The sequence below is a fragment of the Oryctolagus cuniculus genome, chromosome 3 (assembly GCF_051225735.1).
Source record: "Oryctolagus cuniculus isolate XC-2025 breed Fujian yellow rabbit chromosome 3, ASM5122573v1, whole genome shotgun sequence".
In the NCBI taxonomy this organism is placed as follows: domain Eukaryota; kingdom Metazoa; phylum Chordata; class Mammalia; order Lagomorpha; family Leporidae; genus Oryctolagus; species Oryctolagus cuniculus.
This window is the reverse complement of record NC_142869.1, coordinates 151,132,235-151,152,622: the sequence shown is the minus strand read 5'-3', so window position 1 is coordinate 151,152,622 and position 20,388 is coordinate 151,132,235. Positions and strand designations below refer to the sequence as shown.

Genomic DNA, 20,388 nt, shown 5'->3' with positions numbered 1-20,388 from the left:
AAATTTAAAAAATACTATCAAAATAGTTTAAAAGGGATACATTAAAAGAGTAATTTGTCATTGATTTTTTTAATTGAGAGATAGAGAAAGAAAGAGCTTCCATCTGCTAGTCCATTGCCCAAATGCCCACAATGACTTGAGCTGAGCCATGAACCAACTACTTGATTCATTATCACTGCATCCAACGTTTCCCATTGGTGTGAAGTTGGATTCAGGAGCTGTAGGTGTGAATTGAACCCAAGCACTCTGATATGGTTAACATAGTTGCAAAATAATATAATAAATTTTGGAAACCAACCTATTCTTTATATGAGTAATTTTATATAAAAAGTCATATTTCCCATATTAGTTTGTTTTATAGGTTCACAAAACACATTCAGCTTTCTTAATTGAGAAAGAATCCTCACATTTCATAGTTCATTTCAAAATTGTCATAAAGTAATTATAAGGACATGGGGGTGAAAAGATCAAAGGTTAGAGGAATTATTTTCCCAAGGTTACATAGCTGATGAAACACGGAAATGGATCAACGTAAGGATTTTCTGATTTACAAGTCCAGTGTTAGTTCCTTTACACAAATAATTTATAATTACTTGAAATTTCTCTATCAAATTTTCAATGTGGAGCTTAAAAACTATCTTTAATAATTTTACACAGTTAATAGTAACATTTAGAATAAATACAGTATGGCTATTCTTATATATTAATTTAAAAAACTCAAAAATGTATTTGCTTTCAAATTATTCAAGCTAAAATCAATATTTTAAATCAACATAAACAATTATATGTCATTGTTTGCTTTTAAAGCTATAACAGAAGAGCACTGTGTCAATTATCTGTTGCTATGTAACAACAAATTATCCCTCAAACTTAGCAGCTTGAGAACAACAAACATTTATTGTCTCATCCAATCTCTGAGGGTCAGGAATCCAGAAATGTCTGAGCAAACTGGTGCTGATTTACAATCTCTTACGAGGTTGTAGTTGGGACATCCACTCTTTGACTGAGGCTGGGGAATGCACTCCCAGAGTAGTTACCTTGCAGGTTGTACAAGTTAGTGCTTCTGGTTGGCAAATAGTCCTTATTCTTCACATTGTGGACCTCTCTCTAGGGTTGCTTAAGTGGCTTCATGACATGGCAACTGGTGATCCAAGAGACACTGAGGTAGAACCTGATCATGTCTTCTCTTATCTAGCCTTGAAAGCCACGCTGATTATTTCTACAACACTCTATTGGTTTCACACATCAGCACTATTCAATACAGGAGAGAAGTACTAAGGGTATGAATACCATATAAGAATCATTGTAGGCTACGTTGGAGGATAATGACCACAAATGCAGCCCTAGAACGCATAGAGGAAAGTACCATTTATTCAAAAAAGTATGGAGTAGATTAATATGAATATCTGAGAAATGAAGTGAATTCCAACTTTTGCTATAAAGAAATCATAAATATTGAAGAATTTAGATTGGAATAATGTCTTTCAAAATCTGACAAATCTAAACAGCTTAATATTTTCTTTGCATTGTACCTCTTTTAATTGTCCCAATGATTACCAGGTGGGTACGATATTATATTCATTTTATGGATGGGAGCCTAATGCAGAGAAATGTGATAATTAGATCACATGGCTGTTAAAGGAGACCAGAGACTTCCTGCCATTGCTTTTTACTAAAGAGTACTCTGTTCCAATTTCCCAAATATTTTGATTATTGCATAATTTTGGAGTAAGTAATACTGCATTTTCATCTAGTATTTCTGAATCATGTTGCCTGGAGGGGTTTTAAGGTAAGACTAAACACTGTTTCAATTATTTTTCTTTTGATCAGAAACTGACACTAAAACATTGGCAAAAGAGAGACAAAAAAAGGATAATCACAACCTCAGTGAGTATATTTTGCTCTTTTTCAAACAAAATTGATCAGTGTAGAAGGAAATGCATAGAGTTTTAAGTGTTTGGTCTTTTATTATCCAGCCACAAATATTTTGAGGTCAAATGACCAATTGTGAGTGCTCACAACTTAAGCTATTTTGGGAAATGTAGACAATGTAAACTCTCAGAAAAGCTATGTATTTTCACAAAGGGCAATGCTTCAAATTCTCCCCTAATCATTCACTTTCAGGGCGTCTGAATAAGACCGAGGAGAATACATTAGGTTCCAGTTGGTCTGTGTGGCGAATCATTGACTTGAAGGTTTAAAGAGATAGCACATGCTATTTAAGTATAAGAAAACAATCCCAGGGTCTTACTTCTCTGTGTCTACCTGCATTTCCCTTCCGAAGGATATGTTATCTGAAACTCATTGCTCATGCCATACTGCTGAATTCCAGCTCTGCAAAGAAAAGGGCCCTCATGCCTTCCAAAGGGGCAGTGTGCCTCTGATAATGGGTCACATGAGATGGAGAAATGCAGACAAGAGAAGTAGATTAGCAGCAGGGCTGAGTTTTAGAGTTTGGTTGTGACTAAAGCACTAAACTATCTCAAATAAGCTTAAGTGAGTAGGTGAGACTTTTTTTTTTCTGGGAGGAAAATAAAAAACAAGAGAGAATAAAATCGAATTTTAAGGAAGTTTCGAAACTATAAACTAATCAGTATTTTTCCTACACACAATGAACTGATACTGATTGTACAAGTTCCTGTGAAAGCTATCTTTGTCCCTAGTACACCTGCATGCATTCAGAGAGTGATGAGAGAATAAGTCACCTGTGGTTGTAACTGTCCTTAGGCAAATGATGCGATTCCCACAGTCCTAAATGTCAGAGAGAGTAACTTGGATCCACAATCTGAGAGAAGTAGAATATGAGTGGGAAGAGCTGATAGTTAACAGAAGGAATTTGTATATCAAGGAGTTATGATCTCCTCTCTTATAAACTTGTTAACAGTCACGGTCCTTGCAACTACCCCCTCTTAATGGCTGCATCTTAAACAGCATGTCATTCAATGTAGAGTTTAAGTGTCCTGTTATGTCCAAATGTTTTTAATCTAGATTCATTTGCCAAATCATCTTATAAGAAAAATCAACACTCAGAGAATTAATATAGTAAATATTAAATATTAACTCCACGACATGCCTTAAAACTTATAAGGATCATGTCAAAAAAAGGAAGAAGACCCACTTACCAGATATCTAAATATGTAAAAATTTTAAATCAAGATATAAAGGGCTGGTTAAGTATATTCCATTCTTCCTAAAGATTAGAAGTCCAGATATGAATTTAAGAATCCTCATACAGTAATTGGTAAGATATGGAATCAAACTAGATGCCCATCAACAGATGAATGGATACAGGAAAGGTAGCACACAATGTATTATTTAGCCATAAAAAAAAGAATGAGATCCTATTATTTGCAGCAACATGTATAATAGTGAAAGACACTATGTTAAGTAAAATAACATTCTCTATAAAGTGCATTAAATAATAAACTGTGAGGAAGTATTATAGGACTAAAATGGTCCTCTTTTGATGTAAAAATGGTGAACACTCTTTACGGCTGTTCATCACTTGATATTTATTTATCTTAAGATTTATTTATTTATTTTAAAGAGTTACAGAGAGAGAGGAAGCAACACAGAGATCTTCAGTCCATAGTTTCATTCCCCAAATGGCCACAACAGCCACGGCTGAACTAAACCAACTAAAATCAGGAGCCAGTAGCTTCTTTCAGGTCTCTCACATGGGTGGCAGGGGCCCAAGCACTTGGGCCACCTTCCATTGATTTTCTTAGGTCATTAGCAAGGAGCTGGGTTGGAAGTGGAGCAGTCTGGACCCGAACCAGTGCCCAAATAGGATGCGGTGTCATAGGTGATGGCTTTACCTGCTAAGCCACAATGTCAGAACCCATCATGTAATATTTAAGTCTGATATATTATATAGGAGCTAATTTTTGTGAATACATAATCATTAATAAATTCTCACTGTAAAACATATATTTCTGTCAGCTTTGCCTTTGTTTCCTTTCTTTTCAGTGATTTGTGTGATGTGGTTTAGATGTTTTTAAATCATGTGAATAGGGAAAATAGCATTGTTGAAGAGGAAAAGCAAACTCTTTCAAGAATCAGTAGTATTCCAATTTTAGAGAGCATCCCAAAGTACTATTCCAGAAGGTCTAATCCATTTGTAAAAACTTGCTTTGTAGAGGCCAATAATATTCTTTGATAATGTTCCTTATTTTCAGTAGCAGATCTTAATTCTCAGCTATGCACTCTTTAAGTATTTCCCAATTTTTTCTTCATGGTTTTTTTTTCCCCTTCATTTCCCTTGAAATATTTAAATGTATTATCTATTAAAAATATTGTATACAAGTATATGTTGTGGTTCTTGATTAGGAATAGAGAATAAACAACTGAACTTAGAGAAGAACCAAACAGGAAATTCAACATTTATTGAACATTTCTTACATGCACAAAATTGCTATAAGTGAGGAATGCATACAAGTGGAAACAGAAAATTATCTCTGATAAGAACTTATAATACTAATTCTCAAAGAGTAAACTCTACACATACAGTATCAGCATCACCTTAGAACCTGTCAGAAATGAAAATTCTTAGATCCCACCACATATCTACTAATATTTGAATGTCTAGGTCTGGAGTATGAATCTATTTTTTTTCAAATTTTTTTTAACTTTTATTTAATGAATATAAATTTCCAAAGTACGACTTATGGATTACAATGGCTTCCCCCCCCATACCGTCCCTCCCACCCACAACCCTCCCCTTTCCCACTCCCTCTCCCCTTCCATTCACATCAAGATTCATTTTCAATTATCTTAATATACAGAAGATAAGCTTAGTATATATTATGTAAGGATTTCAACAGTTTGCTCCCACACAGAAACATAAAGTGAAAAATAATAGATGATTTTTTTTCTAAATGATGATGAAATCAGATCAGACCTATTGTCATATTTAATCCCAGTGAGAGTCAAGTTGAGAATTGATAATTTCTTTTTTTTTTTTACAAAAGATCAGTTTAGTATGCATTAAGTAAAGATTTCAACAGTTTGCACCCCCATAGAAACACAAAGTGAAATATATTGTTTGAGTACTCGTTATAGCATTAAATCTCAATGCACAGCACATTAAGGACAGAGATCCTACATGAGGAGTAAGTGCACAGTGACTCCTGTTGTTGACTTTACCAATTGACACTCCTGTCTATGGCATCAGTAATCTCCCTATGCACCAGTCATGAGTTTCCAAGGCTATGGAAGCCCTCTGAGTTCTTCGACTCTTATCTTGTTTAGACAAGGTCATAGTCAAAGTGGAGGTTCTCTCCTCCCTTCAGAGAAAGGTACCTCCTTCTTTGATGACCTGTTCATTTCACTGGGATCTCACTCACAGAGATCTTTTGCCAGAGTGTCTTGGCTTTCCATGCCTGAAATACTCTCATTGGCTTTTCAGCCAGATCCGAATGCCTTTAGGGCTGATTCTGAGGCCAGAGTGCTGTTTAGGACATCTGCCATTCTATGAGTCTGCTGAGTATATGAATCTATTTTAACAATCATTCCAGGTGTATTTGACACATGCCTAAGTTTGAAAACAACTAATCTCTGTATTATTGAAAATGTCAAATTACAAAAATATATTTTTAATCTAATTAATGTATTTTATTTAGTGCCTACAGTATGACAAGCTCTCTGGTGATATATAAATGAGTAAGATTTGTCCATGTCCTCAAGGAGCTCAGAGTCTTTGTGCTATGTACTATGTCCATGTACTATGTGCTAAACAATGTGTTAGGCTTTGAGGAGAATATATAAGAAAAGTGAAAGATAGTGCATGACCTCAAAGGATTACAACCCTGATGGACTAATAAACTGTACATGTGTGAAAGTCAAACAGCATAAACAAATACACACAAAACACACACAATATATATACATACATATTTCAGCATGAACAAAATTATAGCATTTCACTGAATGAAAAATGTTTTGATAAAATGTTTACAAAATATTATAAATCATATTTACAATTCTAATATAATTTTTACTTTTAGAAAAAATACTTCTGAATTTTTATTTATGGTTAGGAAGCACCATCTTTTGTCTAAATGGAAATTTTTCTCACCCACTGTTTTCAAAAGGTTAATAAGAAAGTGTACAGCTGACCAAAAGTGAACTGTATTTTAATGAGATTAATCAATAATATCTCTTCTTTACTAGTTGAAAGAAGAAGAAGGTATAATATTAATTACCGAATCAAGGAGCTTGGCACTCTTATTCCAAAGTCTAATGATCCGTGAGTTCAACAACCATTTCTATAATAATGTTATGGTTTCAATATCCCCAAAAATGGGTGGGAGGGAAGACAGAGAAGAGAACCAATGACCGGGAAACTGAGAAGCCATGGCAAAGGTAAAGCTATTGCTGGTGTTGTTTTAAAATACCTATTCCAGGCTAATTATTATTTAACATTCAGGCTGTTATTGAGAGTTGTCCATTTGAGCTATAGGAAAAACATGAATTATTTGACTTAAGTTCACAGTGGCCTTTCAGAATGAAATAACATTGTCAGATTTAGTGATAGTGACAAAGGCTTTTTATGGTACTGATGGATGCACTCGATTTATAGTTATAGCAATTCTTCCAGTTGAATATTTGTGTGTATTTGAAAATAGAATTTCAGAGGTCCCAAAATTCTATGCAAGTTTTTTACACACAAGTAAAAAATGGAACTGTAAAGACCTGTCGATTGATGCTAATCAGTTTTTTGTGTGTAATGTACACACAGAATCACACACATTGTTTGAGGTTGTAAGTCTCAAAAATAGTTAATTAATCTAAGATTCAATTTAGAATATTGGATGTTTGTTGTACAAAAACATAAAAGCATGATCTGTAGCATGAATACTGATTTGAAAATATTTCACTAAACTAAGAGCTGCTCTCTCCAAATCCTGGCAATTATCCATAATTCAGAAACAAAGATGTGTATGAGAGTTGAAAAACACCCTTTCCCTAATCTGAGTTTTCTAATTCACTTGACAGTTAAAATATTTATGGTAGAAAGGAATGCAGTATCCAACTAGTGAAGGTACCTAGGCTAGAAGAGCAGAAAGAGGCATAGTGGAGAACCAAAGGAGTGCAATCCCAGCCTATGCTTATTAGTTACTCTCCGAATCTTTGAAGGCCTTCAGTATTTGGTTGTGCTAGCTGAAGAGGAAAGCCTCCTCCTTATGTGCTTAGGCTTTCATAAAAATGAAGTCAAATAAGCATCATGAGAATACTTTGCAAATGATAAAGATTATATTGTGGATGTCCCCCTCTATTTTTACAGAAGCTTTGGTTAATTTAAAGACTCCTTTCTGGTTTAATTCAGATGTGGGTGTGATAAACTGTTTCTGCAAAGGCCAGATTGTCAATATTTCAATCTTTCTTGGCCTTACTGTCTTTTCCATAAGTTATTTAGCTCTACCATTGTGGTAGGAAAACAGATGTGGACAATGTGTAAATGAATAAGCATGATTGCACCCAATGAAACTTTATTTCAAAAACAGGCAATGGGCTGAAGGTTCCCTACTCCTCATCTAGAATATAGAAAATCAACTTATGGCAGGATCATATCTGAAAGAGATTGTGAAAAACGGTCATTGTAAGCATTAAGTGACTGTTTTCCTTGTGAATCTTAGAAAGGAGAATTATTATTTGATTTATTCCTAGTATGCTCTATGTAGGCAAATAATGTTTAGCTGAGATCTAATTAAACAGAGAGTAATTAGTCATATATCGCATATATCTATCTGTGGATTTGTTTGCACAGCACAGGCAGAAAAGACATGTGACTTAAGTGTCATGTTCCAAATATCTCAACACTAATATCTCATGGTTTACCCCTTGGCTTGCTGGGGTCACATCTCTTTCTCTAGTGTCCCTCTTCAGGGTTTAGCAGTGAGAGTCCCTTGACTATATCCATGGTATAGCTGCTTAACATGGACTTCACCTGTGAAGTAGTCTGGATCCTGAAGTATTAATTAATCTATGATTTATTTTGATTCATTTGCCAAATTTCAGATATTACTATAGATAACTGGAAAGCTGCAGGATACCAAGGAAAGAGTGTGAGGACAACAGAGAAGAGTCATATTCCATGTTGAAGATGAGAGAATGAGTACAAAAATGGCATGGCCATGCTATAGCAATGCTGCAATTAACAAAACATAGATCTGAAAACAAACAAAAAGATGAACAAATCTCTAATTTTTAGTAGGTCCCTACAAATATTCAAATGATTTAGAATAGGTTTGTCAGAAAGACAAATATCATGCTTTATCTTATTTGTGGAAGTTAATATAGAGTATAAAACTGTGTGCATGTCATATCATTTGGTATACAGTTATAAATATTGTTCTCACTGAATGATACCATGTACATGACAATATTACCCTTATTTTTCTATGTTTTGATCATTTTCATGATTCCCTCAGTTTGTGATATTAATATCAATTTTTTCAAGAAAAATATTATGTATGTATAATATCTATATATGAAGTGAATATGGCAAAATGTTAAAAATTATTAAATTTAATATAAAATTAAAAAACACAAAAACACACATTAGCTAATATGGGATTCTTCAAATTATGTACCATAGCTATTTAATTATTTATTTGAGAAGTAGAGCTGCAAAGAGAGAGAGAGAGAGAGAGAGAGAGAGAGACAAAGACAGAGACAGAGACAGAGACAGAGAAAGGTCTTTCAACTGCTTGTTCACTCCCCAAATGGCCGCAATGTCTAGAGCTGGTCTAATCCAAAGCCAGGAGCCAGGAGCTTCCTCCAGATCTCTCACGTGAGTGTAGGGGCCCTGAGAACTTGGGCCATCTTCCACTGCTTTCCTACGCCACAGGCAGAGAGCTGAATTGGAAGAAGAGCAGCCTGGACCGGAACAAGCGCCTATGTGGGATGCTGGCACCATAAGCGCAGTTTCAGCCCACCACTCTGCAGAGCTGGCCCTGTGCCATAACTATTAATGGATTATGAAATCAATCAAATGGGACATATGCAACATTTTAAAACAAAGAAGGAAGACTAGCACCCACAGTATGAGAGTCTTGTGGAAGCATGGAGGAAATCTTTGTTGGCATTTTATGGGCTGAGTGCACTGTGTCACAACACAAAACATATTTCTTTGGGCAGATGCATTTGAAAAGGCACAGAAGCTACAGATTTTCACAAAAGCACTGGATTGGATGAGGAGATCAGGGACTTGTCTCCTCAACACCACATGCATCTTGGCAAATAAATAGCAGGAAGTAAGGAATGATCAGTCTCCTAGGACTTCCCCAGCTCCTGTTCGAAGTGAAATTTGGGACTGACTTAGGAAATCAAAGCTAATACCTGAAGACATTGGACTCTATAAAGTTTCCATTTTTGTGTATCAAAAATCCATTCAGAATTTCATATTATTTTGTAGTCCAAAATGGTGAATGGAGTTAGTGGAAAAATGATACAGGGAATAGCTGTAGGTGAGAGTGATAGCTTGAAAAATTACTTGAAGAAAACAATTAGGAGTGGCATTCCTTTGACCATTGATTCGTAATAATAATAATAATAATAATAAACAGAGCTAACCAGTAAACATCGTAAGTGAAGAGTTTCTATGTTTGTGTCACAGCTCTTTAGTGTGTTTGGAAGCCTTCTTCTCCATATGTGATTTTGTGATCTGAATTTACAAAAATCACATTGGTAGAAATAAAAAAAATCACAGCATGAATCATTCTATTGGTACTATTAAATTACTCTTACTTTTCCACTTTTTAAATTTATACATTTAAGAGGTCTTCAAAAAGTTCATGGCAGATGTTTATTATGAAAAATGCATGCACAGATTTCAAAAATTGCACCAAAATAAATTTATCTTTTAATTCCATGAATTTTTTATATATCCACACCGATTTTTATCTTTACTAAATTGATCTTTCTTTATTCCCTTCTTCAGTGAGAACTTCCTCTGCTTTTGAGTAAGAATGGTAATTGAGGTAGTAAATGAGACCTAACAAAACTTCCTAAATCATTACAACATTTTGAGTTACGACATTTTGAGCCAAGCTACAAAATTTAGACATGTCATGGTGTTTTCTGATTTTCTTTTTTCTTATTGAAAAATTTTGCAGAATTTCAGTCGGTGTTCACTCCTGACACCAGATTGCATCAAATCCCCAGTTTTGCCTGGCAGCACTCTTTTCTCAATTTACACATTTGTATTACCTGCTTTGGTCCCATATTCATTCCAACTTTTAATTTCCCCAAATGTTTTAAGCTCTACAAGAAAATTATTTTGCAGAAAATAAAAAGCCAGTATCAACATTCATTTTTTATCCTTGCCTTTATTGATGTTGAATGTTTATAGGGTACCATAAAATACAGTATTTTTAGTGCTTAGGTATTTAAAATTATCTTGGGAGAGAGGCCAAATTCCTTTAATAAATAAGGAAATCTTGAAATATTTTAATGGGGCAGGTGCTGTGGCGCAGTAGGTTAATCCTCTGCCTGCGGTGCCTGCATCCCATATGGGCACCAGTGCTAGTCCCAGTTGCTCCATTTCCAATGCATCTCTCTGCTATGGCCTGGGAAAGCAATGGAAGATGACCCAAGCACTTGGGCCCCTGCAACCATGTGGGAGACCCAGGTTAGGTTGCCGGCTCCTGGCTTTGGATCAGCTTAGCTCTGTCCATTGTGGCCAACTGGAGAGTGAATCAGCTGATGGAAGACCTTTCTCTCTCTCTTTCTCTCCCTCTTAGTCTGTAACTCTGACACTCAAATAAATAAATAAAATATTTAAAAAAGAAATATTTTAACAATTTTTGTCTTTAAAATAACAAAAACAGTGAACTTAAAAAATGTAGCATAAATAATTTCAGGTACAAATTGAAGGAAGACTCATTGTACATTTTTTATCAACATTGTGAAGGTTTATTTTAGATATACATATGCAGTACTTTAAACTTCCAAGTTATCTGGTATTTTCCTTTTTATCTTCTTACTTATACTGCAAATTTTTCTTCCCATGAGAAGGAATGAAACCAAATTAAAAGTCCATAAGACTCTTGCTACCACTTGGAGTTTAGGAAATAATGGCATTTCTGTTAGAAATACTTCCTTGGTTTGAGGACCAAATTAATGTTTTTTCAAACCCTTTCCAACACCAGATAAATCATCAGATAAATGATGCCAAGAGCGTTATGGCCCTAGAAAACTAGTAGAAGATTTTCTTTTAATCCTCTCCTTTTTTGAAATTTTATTTGAGAAGAGGAGAGACAGAGAGTGAGAGACAGAGACAACGAGCATGCTGCCATCTGCTGCTTCACTCTCTAAATGCTTGCAATACAACAGCAGGAGACAGGAACTCAGCCCAAGTTCTCTGTGTGAGTGGCAGGATTCTAACTCCTCCAGTCATCACTGCTGCCTCCCATGATCTCCGTTAGCAGGAAGCTGGAGATGGGAGCCAGAACCAGGACTCAAGCCCAGGCACTGTGATATAGGACACAGTTATCACAATCAGCAACTTAACCACTAGGCCGTTAGCCTTGATAAAGGATTTTCAAGCTTAAGATAGATGCTGACAGTGGTTTGGTGCATTTCAGTGCAAGAATTATTATACTCTACCATGCATTTTCATCTACTGGTAGAAAAATGGATATTTTAAAGATTTATTTATTTATTTGAAAGTCAGAGTTACACAGAGAGAGAAGAGGCCCAGAGAGAGAGAGAGAAGTCTTCCATTTGATGGTTCAACCCCCAGATGGTCACAATGGCTGGAGCTGTGCCGATTTGAAGCCAGTAGCCAGGAGTTTCTTCGGGGTCTCCCATGCGGGTGTAGGGGCCCAAGGAGTAGGGCCATCTTCTGCTGCTTTCCCAGGCCATAGCAGAGAGCTGGATCAGAAGAGGAGCAGCCGGATCTCGAACTGGCGCCTATATGGGATGCCGGCACTTCAGGCCAGGGCATTAACCTGCTGTGCCACAGTGCTGGCCCCGAAAAATGGATTTTTAAAGAAAATTATTACTGCCAATGGCATTATCACCTAAGGCAAACTTTCAGTGAGATACATTCAAATTAGCTAGCTCATAAGACATATTTGCCCATTTTTGACCCTTAAGAAATACACACAAAGTTCAATGTATTTCAAATAGATCATATAAGGCAAAAGTGTACGCGATATACTTCACACAAAAACCAGCTTCCTTTATGTGGTATTGAAAACATCTCATGATCCTAAATTTAAAAGACATCAGGGTTTTCCAACAATTCTGATTAATGTTTCACAACTGATTTGGCCTCATTCTCATACATATTTTAATTCTAACAGAATATTCCATTGCTCAATGTATGTTTTTAGCTATTAAAACGAGAAACCTGTGCCAGAATTCCATATTTATAATTTCTCCTGTCTTGAAAACGTTGCACTAAAATCATTTTTCTATGCTATAGCCTAAAAGGCTATCCAGTAATATTTACTTGTATCTTATCTTGAACTTATTTAAAAATAAATACCTATATCCAGCTTTTAAAAAAAGTATTAAAAATGTCTGTGCAGGAAAAAAAAATAGGTGGATGGTTTTATAAAGTTTGCTCTATTGCTTAAAGTTATGTTGTCAAACGGTGATTTGTTTCACAATCATTCAGGATCACCATCCAGGAAAGACTTTATTTTTTTTCCTTAGAAACATAAAAGCAACCTTATTAGAAAGTAGGTTAAAAGATTGATACATTTGAAATGATCTTAAAAAATTTAGTCTTAAGTCCTCAGTAATGTACATTTCCTAGTTCATTAATGCAGAAATACTGCACATAGATTTTAATCTTGAAGTTAATAATAAAAGCAATTTTCACTAAAAATATAAAAACTGTAATGGTAGAATCATGATATTGCATTTAGCTCTCCCACAAAAAGTCACTTTATTACTTTCTTTTGACACTTATTTTCATTCTGGGATTAATTTTACTATATAAGGGCTTCTTAACTATTCTATTAAAATTTCTATTCAGAAGCAATAATATCTAAGAGTGAATAATAGTCATGTAAATCATTATTTCATATTAATGTAAAAGATTTTGTAAGTTCTTAGGAATTCTGCTGACATGCACAATTGTGAAAAGGTTATCTCTCCATTCTGCAGTGATATGCGCTGGAACAAAGGCACCATTCTGAAAGCATCAGTGGAGTACATCAAGTGGCTACAAAAAGAACAGCAGAGAGCCCGAGAGTTAGAGCGCAGACAGAAGAAGTTAGAACAGGCAAACCGGCGACTTCTACTCCGGATTCAGGTTTTCATAATAGCGTTGCCATGAACCATGCAGCTTACACATGACTTACGTGTCATCGGTTTTATTCATTGGTCTCATTCATTTTTTTTGTTAACAATTATTTTTCCTCCTGCAGGATAATTTCATTGCCTTTTAGAAGTTCATGAATTAGGTAGTTTCAATTAGGTTTCGATTAGAAATACAGGATCAAGATGCCTTTACAAAAATACACACACACAATGCATAAGAACTAATCAACAATTTCAGGAAATAAAACTCATTTCACAAGCACAAACGATATTATCCCAGGGAAAAATAATACTAAATGGAACATTTGGTACTCTAAGTAATATCAAATGCTAAATTCCTTCCCCTGCCTCTTATTTAGTAACTTTATTAATAACACTGTTATGGATTTCATTGTCTACAGTCATACTATATCAGTTTATATTGTCTCTCTTCAACTATTCATGTGACACAAACACCAAAAATATGGGCTTCTGTAACTCAGTTTTTTATGTGAGCATGTTTATAAGTTAGGTATAATACTTATTCTATTTCAATGAAATGGACCTGAATCATGGTGAGAAATTAATCAGGGAGAATGAATGGAAGATGTTCCACTATCTCCAAATGACTGTATTGTCGTGTCAGTCACTGTGGGGTCATCATATGAATTACTGAATTCCTTTACAGAACAATGAGAAGAGAATGAAAAAAAAACTCTGAGTAATTTTTTCAGGGATTTTTTTCAGGCACTAGAAATGCAGTAGATTCCATCATTCACAAAGAACATTTAAAATCTGTATTACTCTTCAATTGAATGCTTAATATTTTGGTTCCATTTCTGGTTTATTCTCTAAAATTTAGTCCATTCTCAAAGGCATTATTTAACAATTGTTGTTTGACATTGCAGGAACTAGAAATCCAGGCGCGTGCTCACGGTCTGCCAACCCTGGCTTCACTCGGTGTGGTTGACTTGGGTGCTCCGGTCATCAAACAGCAGACTCATCTTGAGCAGCATTCAGCAGACTATTGCCAACAACTGACTCTATCTCAAGAGCCAAGTCCTGAGCTTTCTGATCAAGCTATGGCCTTCTCGGATCCTTTGTCACACTTCACAGACTTATCATTTAGTGCTGCTTTGAAAGAGGAACAAAGATTAGATGATATGCTACTGGATGGCAAATTATCTCCATTTGGAGCAGATCCTCTGCTATCTGTCACTTCTCCTGCAATTTCCAAAGAGAGCAGTAGAAGAAGTAGCTTTAGCTCAGATGATGGTGATGAATTATAAGAAATAAACAGGACCAATTCATCAACTGGGAGGAAACCTATGCTGGTGCTATGCAATTTCATTCTGTGTTTGTTGGATTGCCTTCATTTTTCTGAAAGGAATACGTTGTTCATGAAAACTGGACTGATGAGAGGCAACAGAAGAATTCACAGGAGGAAAAGTCATGGTGTGCTTATCAAGAGGTACTGCACACTCTCTACTGGTGTTTTACGGGCAGCAACTTGGTGATACACTATTGAAACTAACAGACTGAAAATATTAATGCAATCATTTGCTTAATATTTCACTTCCATCTTTTCCTATTCAACTCTTACAATGTTAGTTTTAATGAATCAAGATCAACAATTATAGCGGTCACAGCTTCTTTCTATTGTTCAATGTACATATAATCTAAAGTTCAAGCCTTTTGGGGAAAATACTTATAAAACAGATTATCTGTGATTTGTAAGTGAAAAGTTAGTCTAAAATAAACATGAAAAATGTCCACAATAAAATACAGAAAATGATTAAAAACATCAGTTACTAAAGCCAGATCCTAATTTCCTTATTCAGTTCAATTACAGTCTCCATGCTCTGTGGAGAAAGGGGAACATTTTGAATATTTTCCTCAAGAATATGGACTAGAATTTATCCCTTCACAGAAAGATACACACACACGTATACGATGTAGGTAGCATGTGTTCTTTCTTCCGTTTTTATTCTTCTGATTATTCAAATAGCACCAAAGAGATGTTGGATAATCAATTTCAGTAAACAAAATATAAAAGTTCCCTCTACGGGGACAATATGTCAGATGTTTATAACTTATCATCATGTTCAATTCTGGACATAAGTTAATTAGCTGTTGATACAGTTTTGCTCCAAATTGACAAAATATTGATAATTGGAATGTCAACTGCCAAAATGATTAGTAAAACAAAGCTATTTCTTTTTCAGTTCTCAATGAAGTTGTATTCCCATAGGTACCTAGAATTTCCTGTAATGTTTGGTTGCATTGTCAGCTTTTATTGTAAATATTTATATTATGATGCCTCACCCAGTTTTATCTCTAGATCTTGTTTTAGTTTTGGTAATTGAGTTACTGAAAGCATGTTGCTCCCTGCAGAATCTCCATGAGTTTCATCCAGACAACAAGAATTTAAGGAGGATACACAGAATTGTAGTCATTCCTGTGAAAATGTAGAACAGATGAGAAAGATACAGTCTTACTCCTCACAAAGCCAATAAGATTACAGAATAAGCATCAAAAATGGAGAGAAGAAATGTAGAATTAAAGTCTGCAAACACAGATCCAACAAAGAAAATTAGTGACAAGATCTGTGGGAATAATAGAACTTCACCTCTCTTTTAAGGGCATAAGTTGGGTGAAAGTGTGTCCATATAAGGGAATGTCAACTAAATGATACAAGAATAAGTTGAGGGTATTCTGATTGAACACTCATTAGAAATAGCTGAGCAGCCTGGAATATGACTGTTGGGAAGTTCTAGAAAATAATAGTGGCAACAGATCGGGGTGGGAGGGTCTTTAAAAAGTAGAGTGAAATGACTGAGTATAAAGAAAATTTTTACTGGGAGGGAGAAGGCTAGAGATTAGAATACATATCACTAACTTAGATAAGTAATCTTGCATGGACATTAAACTTAAGAATAAATCTTTGAAAGATCTTTCAGGTATTTCTTACATGGAAAATACATCATAAAATCTAATATAGGGAAACATTAAATACTGATGCTGTAATGATTATTCCAGGTTTTGCTTACACAATTAGCTCAGATTTTGGAAAATCAAAAATAATTTTCATTGTTTGACATGGAAAAATAATTACTAATTTCTAATAATGATTATTAAAGCCATATAGATGAGTTCATATAACATACTCCATGTGAAAGAGAACAGCTCAATATACTTTGTCAAAAATTTTCAAGAGGTTATATACCTTTAACTTTATATAAAATTTCACTTTATTATCTGAGTTGACAATTTCATTTAATATTGGAAAGGATCTTATTTAAGAAAGATTATGTTTTAGGGTAACAGAAAAAACACCATTCAGGGAAGAGGCTGATTTCTTTCTTTTACTTCCTTTTTTTTTTTTTTTTTTTTTTTTTTTTTGACAGGCAGAGTGGACAGTGAGAGAGAGAGAGAGAAAGGTCTTCCCTTTTCCGTTGGTTCACCCCACAATGGCCACTGCAGCCAGCGTGCTGTGGCCAGTGTAAAGATTTATGTTACTTATTTGAAATGCAGAATTACATAGAGAGAGGGAGAGACAGAGAAATTGAGAGAGAAAGAGAATCTTCCATCCACTGCTTCACTCCCCAAATGGCTGCAACAGCCAGGGCTGGGCCAGGCCGAAGCCAGAAGACAGGAGCTTTATCTAGGTTTCCTACATCAGTGGTAGGGGCCCAAGCACTTGGGCCATCCTTTACTGCTTTTACCAGGCACATTAACAGGGAGCTGGATCTGAAGTGGAGCAGCCAGGACTTGAACCGGCTCTCATATGAGATGCCAACATTTCAGACAAAACGCTGAACCACATTGCCAGCCAATTTCCATTCTCCTTTTATTTACTATTCTCATTCCTCCTATTTTGAGAAAACTTGTACTAATGACATCACTGCTCTGTCATCATTTTCCATTTTGTTAATGTTACTACTTGGACCTGAAACCTATTCCTCATAGTTGACGTAAAGACTTGGTAGGTGATGGTAGATCCTGGACACACAAGATGTGATGAGTGAGGACTAATACTTGCTGTTGCATTCAGATCATGAGATGGCAGGAAATTGTAAAATGTGTAATGGATATGAAAAAGTAGAATAAAAACTAGGACTGTGTCCTAATAAATTAAAATATATTGAAAATCAGACAGTGGTTCTTAACTTTATAAGGCATGGTTCCCTTGAAACTTTAATGAAATGTATAGACCTTTCTAGAAAAAAGTTGGAACTCTATCTAAGGAAAATAATTTGCATGTATCAAGAGTTTTAGGGACATCCAAAATGTCTTGTGGGATCCAATATGAAAAATTCCTGTGTCAGATCTGTTACTTTATACAGCTATGTAGCTATGTTTCTATCAAGAGATAAGTATGCAGCTAATGTCATCTATAATGATATGGAGGGAAACCTACTTGTCGGAGTATCACTGTCCAAATTCTAATAGCTATGAGATAAAAGTATACCAGTGTTACATTATTCACTAAGAAATTTGTTAACTTATAAAGTAATACACTTTCAAATTTTCACCACCCACTTCTTCCTTCTCCTTATTGAAACTTCAGCTTATTTTCTGATGCTCATATGACTGTAAATACAATATTTAATAACTCTTTCATTTAAAAAAAGTAGAAACAATTTCTTGATTTTGTGTGCTCATTTTCAATAGTGTTAGGGGAGGAGTTAGACCTCACAACTTAAAAAAATACATATTTTTATTTTGTTTTGTTGGTCTGAGTCATATTGGAATTTTTTAATACTTCAGGGTATCATGTTCTGTTCTGATAATGTGGAATATAAATATTTAAATAAATTTATGGTGGAACCAAGTATTCTGGAGGTCTTCAAAACGTCTCTTGGCTGATATTTACCAGCTTTGATATCTAAGATATGGACAAAATCTGGAATCAGTTTATTAGCTGGAATCATTCTGCTGTGTCATCAGCATTAGATCAACATCCTGGGTTACTGGAAAATACATGAAGGATTGAATCTTGCTTCAGTATTCATATGGCATAGTCTGAATGTGCTACCTGGAATTACACCATTTACTCCTCCAGTGTCCCAGATGTTGATAAGTAAAAGCTATTTTGAGTTAATGTATGTTGCATATACAGAGATTTCAAGACATTTACTCAATAAGTGCTAAATACATATGGAGTGTTGCTGATCTAATGTGCAATAGAACCCCCCTGTAATCAGTTATTCATTGACACACTAGTATTTTACTATTTGTATTATTTTAAATTTGAAAACAGTTAAACAATTCAAAAATTGAGAAAAAAGAGGCTTTCTTAAAAATGTGTGGAAAGTTTCTCTGTGGGTTTCATAGACAATTTGATTTTTGAGATTCTCAGGCTGCTTATTTTGATCCTTGAAAAAAAAATCTCCCTCATGATTCAATCAATTTGATGATGAAGTGCTGCTGTCTACTGCTTTATATGTAAAAGGGAACTTATTACCTTCTTGTAAGGGTATTTTTATATGTGTTTCTACATAATCAAATGATCTTCTGTAAAATTAGTATCTACATGACCCAATAGGCTTAAAAATAAAATTATTGACTTCTCTGTTTGCAACGTTAATTTTCCCACAGCACTATGTACCTTTCAATTTCAAAGATTCTGCCTTTTCTAGCTGATTTTCTCCTCAGAAATGTTTTGTTTGCGTATTAATTAAAGCTGGTTGTTACATGTAGTAAATAAAATAGACAAAAGAAAAGGGAGACATGTTAGTGAAAGAATTACATACAATCATTGTTACATCATTTAAGGTGTAACTAGTGAAGTTTAAAAGCAAACTAAACTGAAGGATGTTATCTATCAGTACAGCAGTTGCTTATGGCATACAAAGCAAAAATTAATTCAGCTATTTAATCTTTTTTTTTTTTTTTTGACAGGCAGAGTGGATAGTGAGAGAGAGAGACAGAGAGAAAGGTCTTCCTTTTGCCGTTGGTTCACCCTCCAATGGCCGCCACAGCTGGCGTGCTGCGGCCAGTGCACCACGCTAATCCAATGGCAGGAGCCAGGTGCTTCTCCTGGTCTCCTATGGAGTGCAGGGCCCAAGCACTTGGGCCATCCTCCACTGCACTCCCGGGCCACAGCAGAGAGCTGTCCTGGAAGAGAGGCAACCGGGACAGAATCTGGTGCCCTGACTGGGACTAGAACCCCGTGTGCCGGCACCGCAAGGTGGAGGATTAGCCTATTGAGCCGCGGCACTGGCCTAGCTATTTAATCTTAAGAATAACATTGCAGTTAAAAACCTTTGACTTTAATAGCATTATATATATATAAGTAGCTGAAGTAACATTCCAGTAATTTTAATCTAACACTTGTTAGATTAAAAAAACATTATTACCGTAATAAGACTGTAGAATTTGTAATTATTGCTATTTTTCATTTTTAATAAAAGGTAATGTATCTTTATTTTCTTAGAAAATGAAAAACATTCATTGGTGTACTTTATTTTTTAAATTTTTATATTACCATTAAGAGAACAGTTTCCTGTATTTCAAAGATAAATTCAAAGAACTAAAGACTAAAGGATACTTCCTCACTCCTCCTTTTTTCCTTTTTTCTTTTAATTTTTGCAATAACATATTTTCAATTTATTTTATTTTATTTTGCATTAAGAATGCTTTATTTATCTTAAAGTATGTACAACATTGCCATACAATGGAAACATTTACACTGTATCTACAAAACTTGACTTTGCTATAATAAACACTGTATTTCTGTAAAGAGACCCTGAAAATTCCAATTTACTTTATAATAACAGGCTTAGTACTCCACTAAATATAGTGTTCAACAAGTAAAAAGTAGAAAATACACATGAATCTTTGTACAGATCTTTTAAAATGTGCCAATATTTTCTTTGCATATATTAAATGAAAGATTATAATTATTAAGTGTTTTACTATGCCTTTTGTTCTTCCTTTGTCTATATATTGCATTGCAAAATGTAGAAGGTGAACTGATCATCTGAAAGAGTACTTAACAGTTGCAAGACTTCATAACTGATCACTACTCACTAGATAGTCCATACTGAAAACAAGGGTCCAGTATTTCCTTGTTATTGCAACTAATTGTCTCATTTCTTATATGGTCCCCTGCCATTTGCTTCTCCA

At 34.9% G+C, this 20,388-nt stretch overlaps 1 protein-coding gene across 7 annotated transcripts in view; it reads left to right on the top strand.

Moving 5' to 3' along the window:
• Positions 1-20,165, top strand: part of TFEC (transcription factor EC) — a 151,252-nt gene extending 131,087 nt beyond the window's left edge. For 5 of the 7 annotated variants that reach the window (XM_089329468.1, XM_089329467.1, XM_017342725.4 and 2 more), the window contains 4 exons: positions 1,831-1,887; positions 6,172-6,247; positions 13,123-13,270; positions 14,166-15,077. In XM_089329468.1, the coding sequence (XP_089185594.1) occupies positions 1,831-1,887; positions 6,172-6,247; positions 13,123-13,270; positions 14,166-14,546 (662 nt within the window). In that variant the 3' untranslated portion in view covers positions 14,547-15,077. Of the gene's footprint in view, positions 1-1,830; positions 1,888-6,171; positions 6,248-13,122; positions 13,271-14,165 lie in introns of all 7 variants that reach the window. The other 2 variants (XM_051848898.3, XM_017342727.4) reach the window with 2 other exon arrangements.
• The last annotated feature ends 223 nt before the right edge of the window (positions 20,166-20,388 follow it).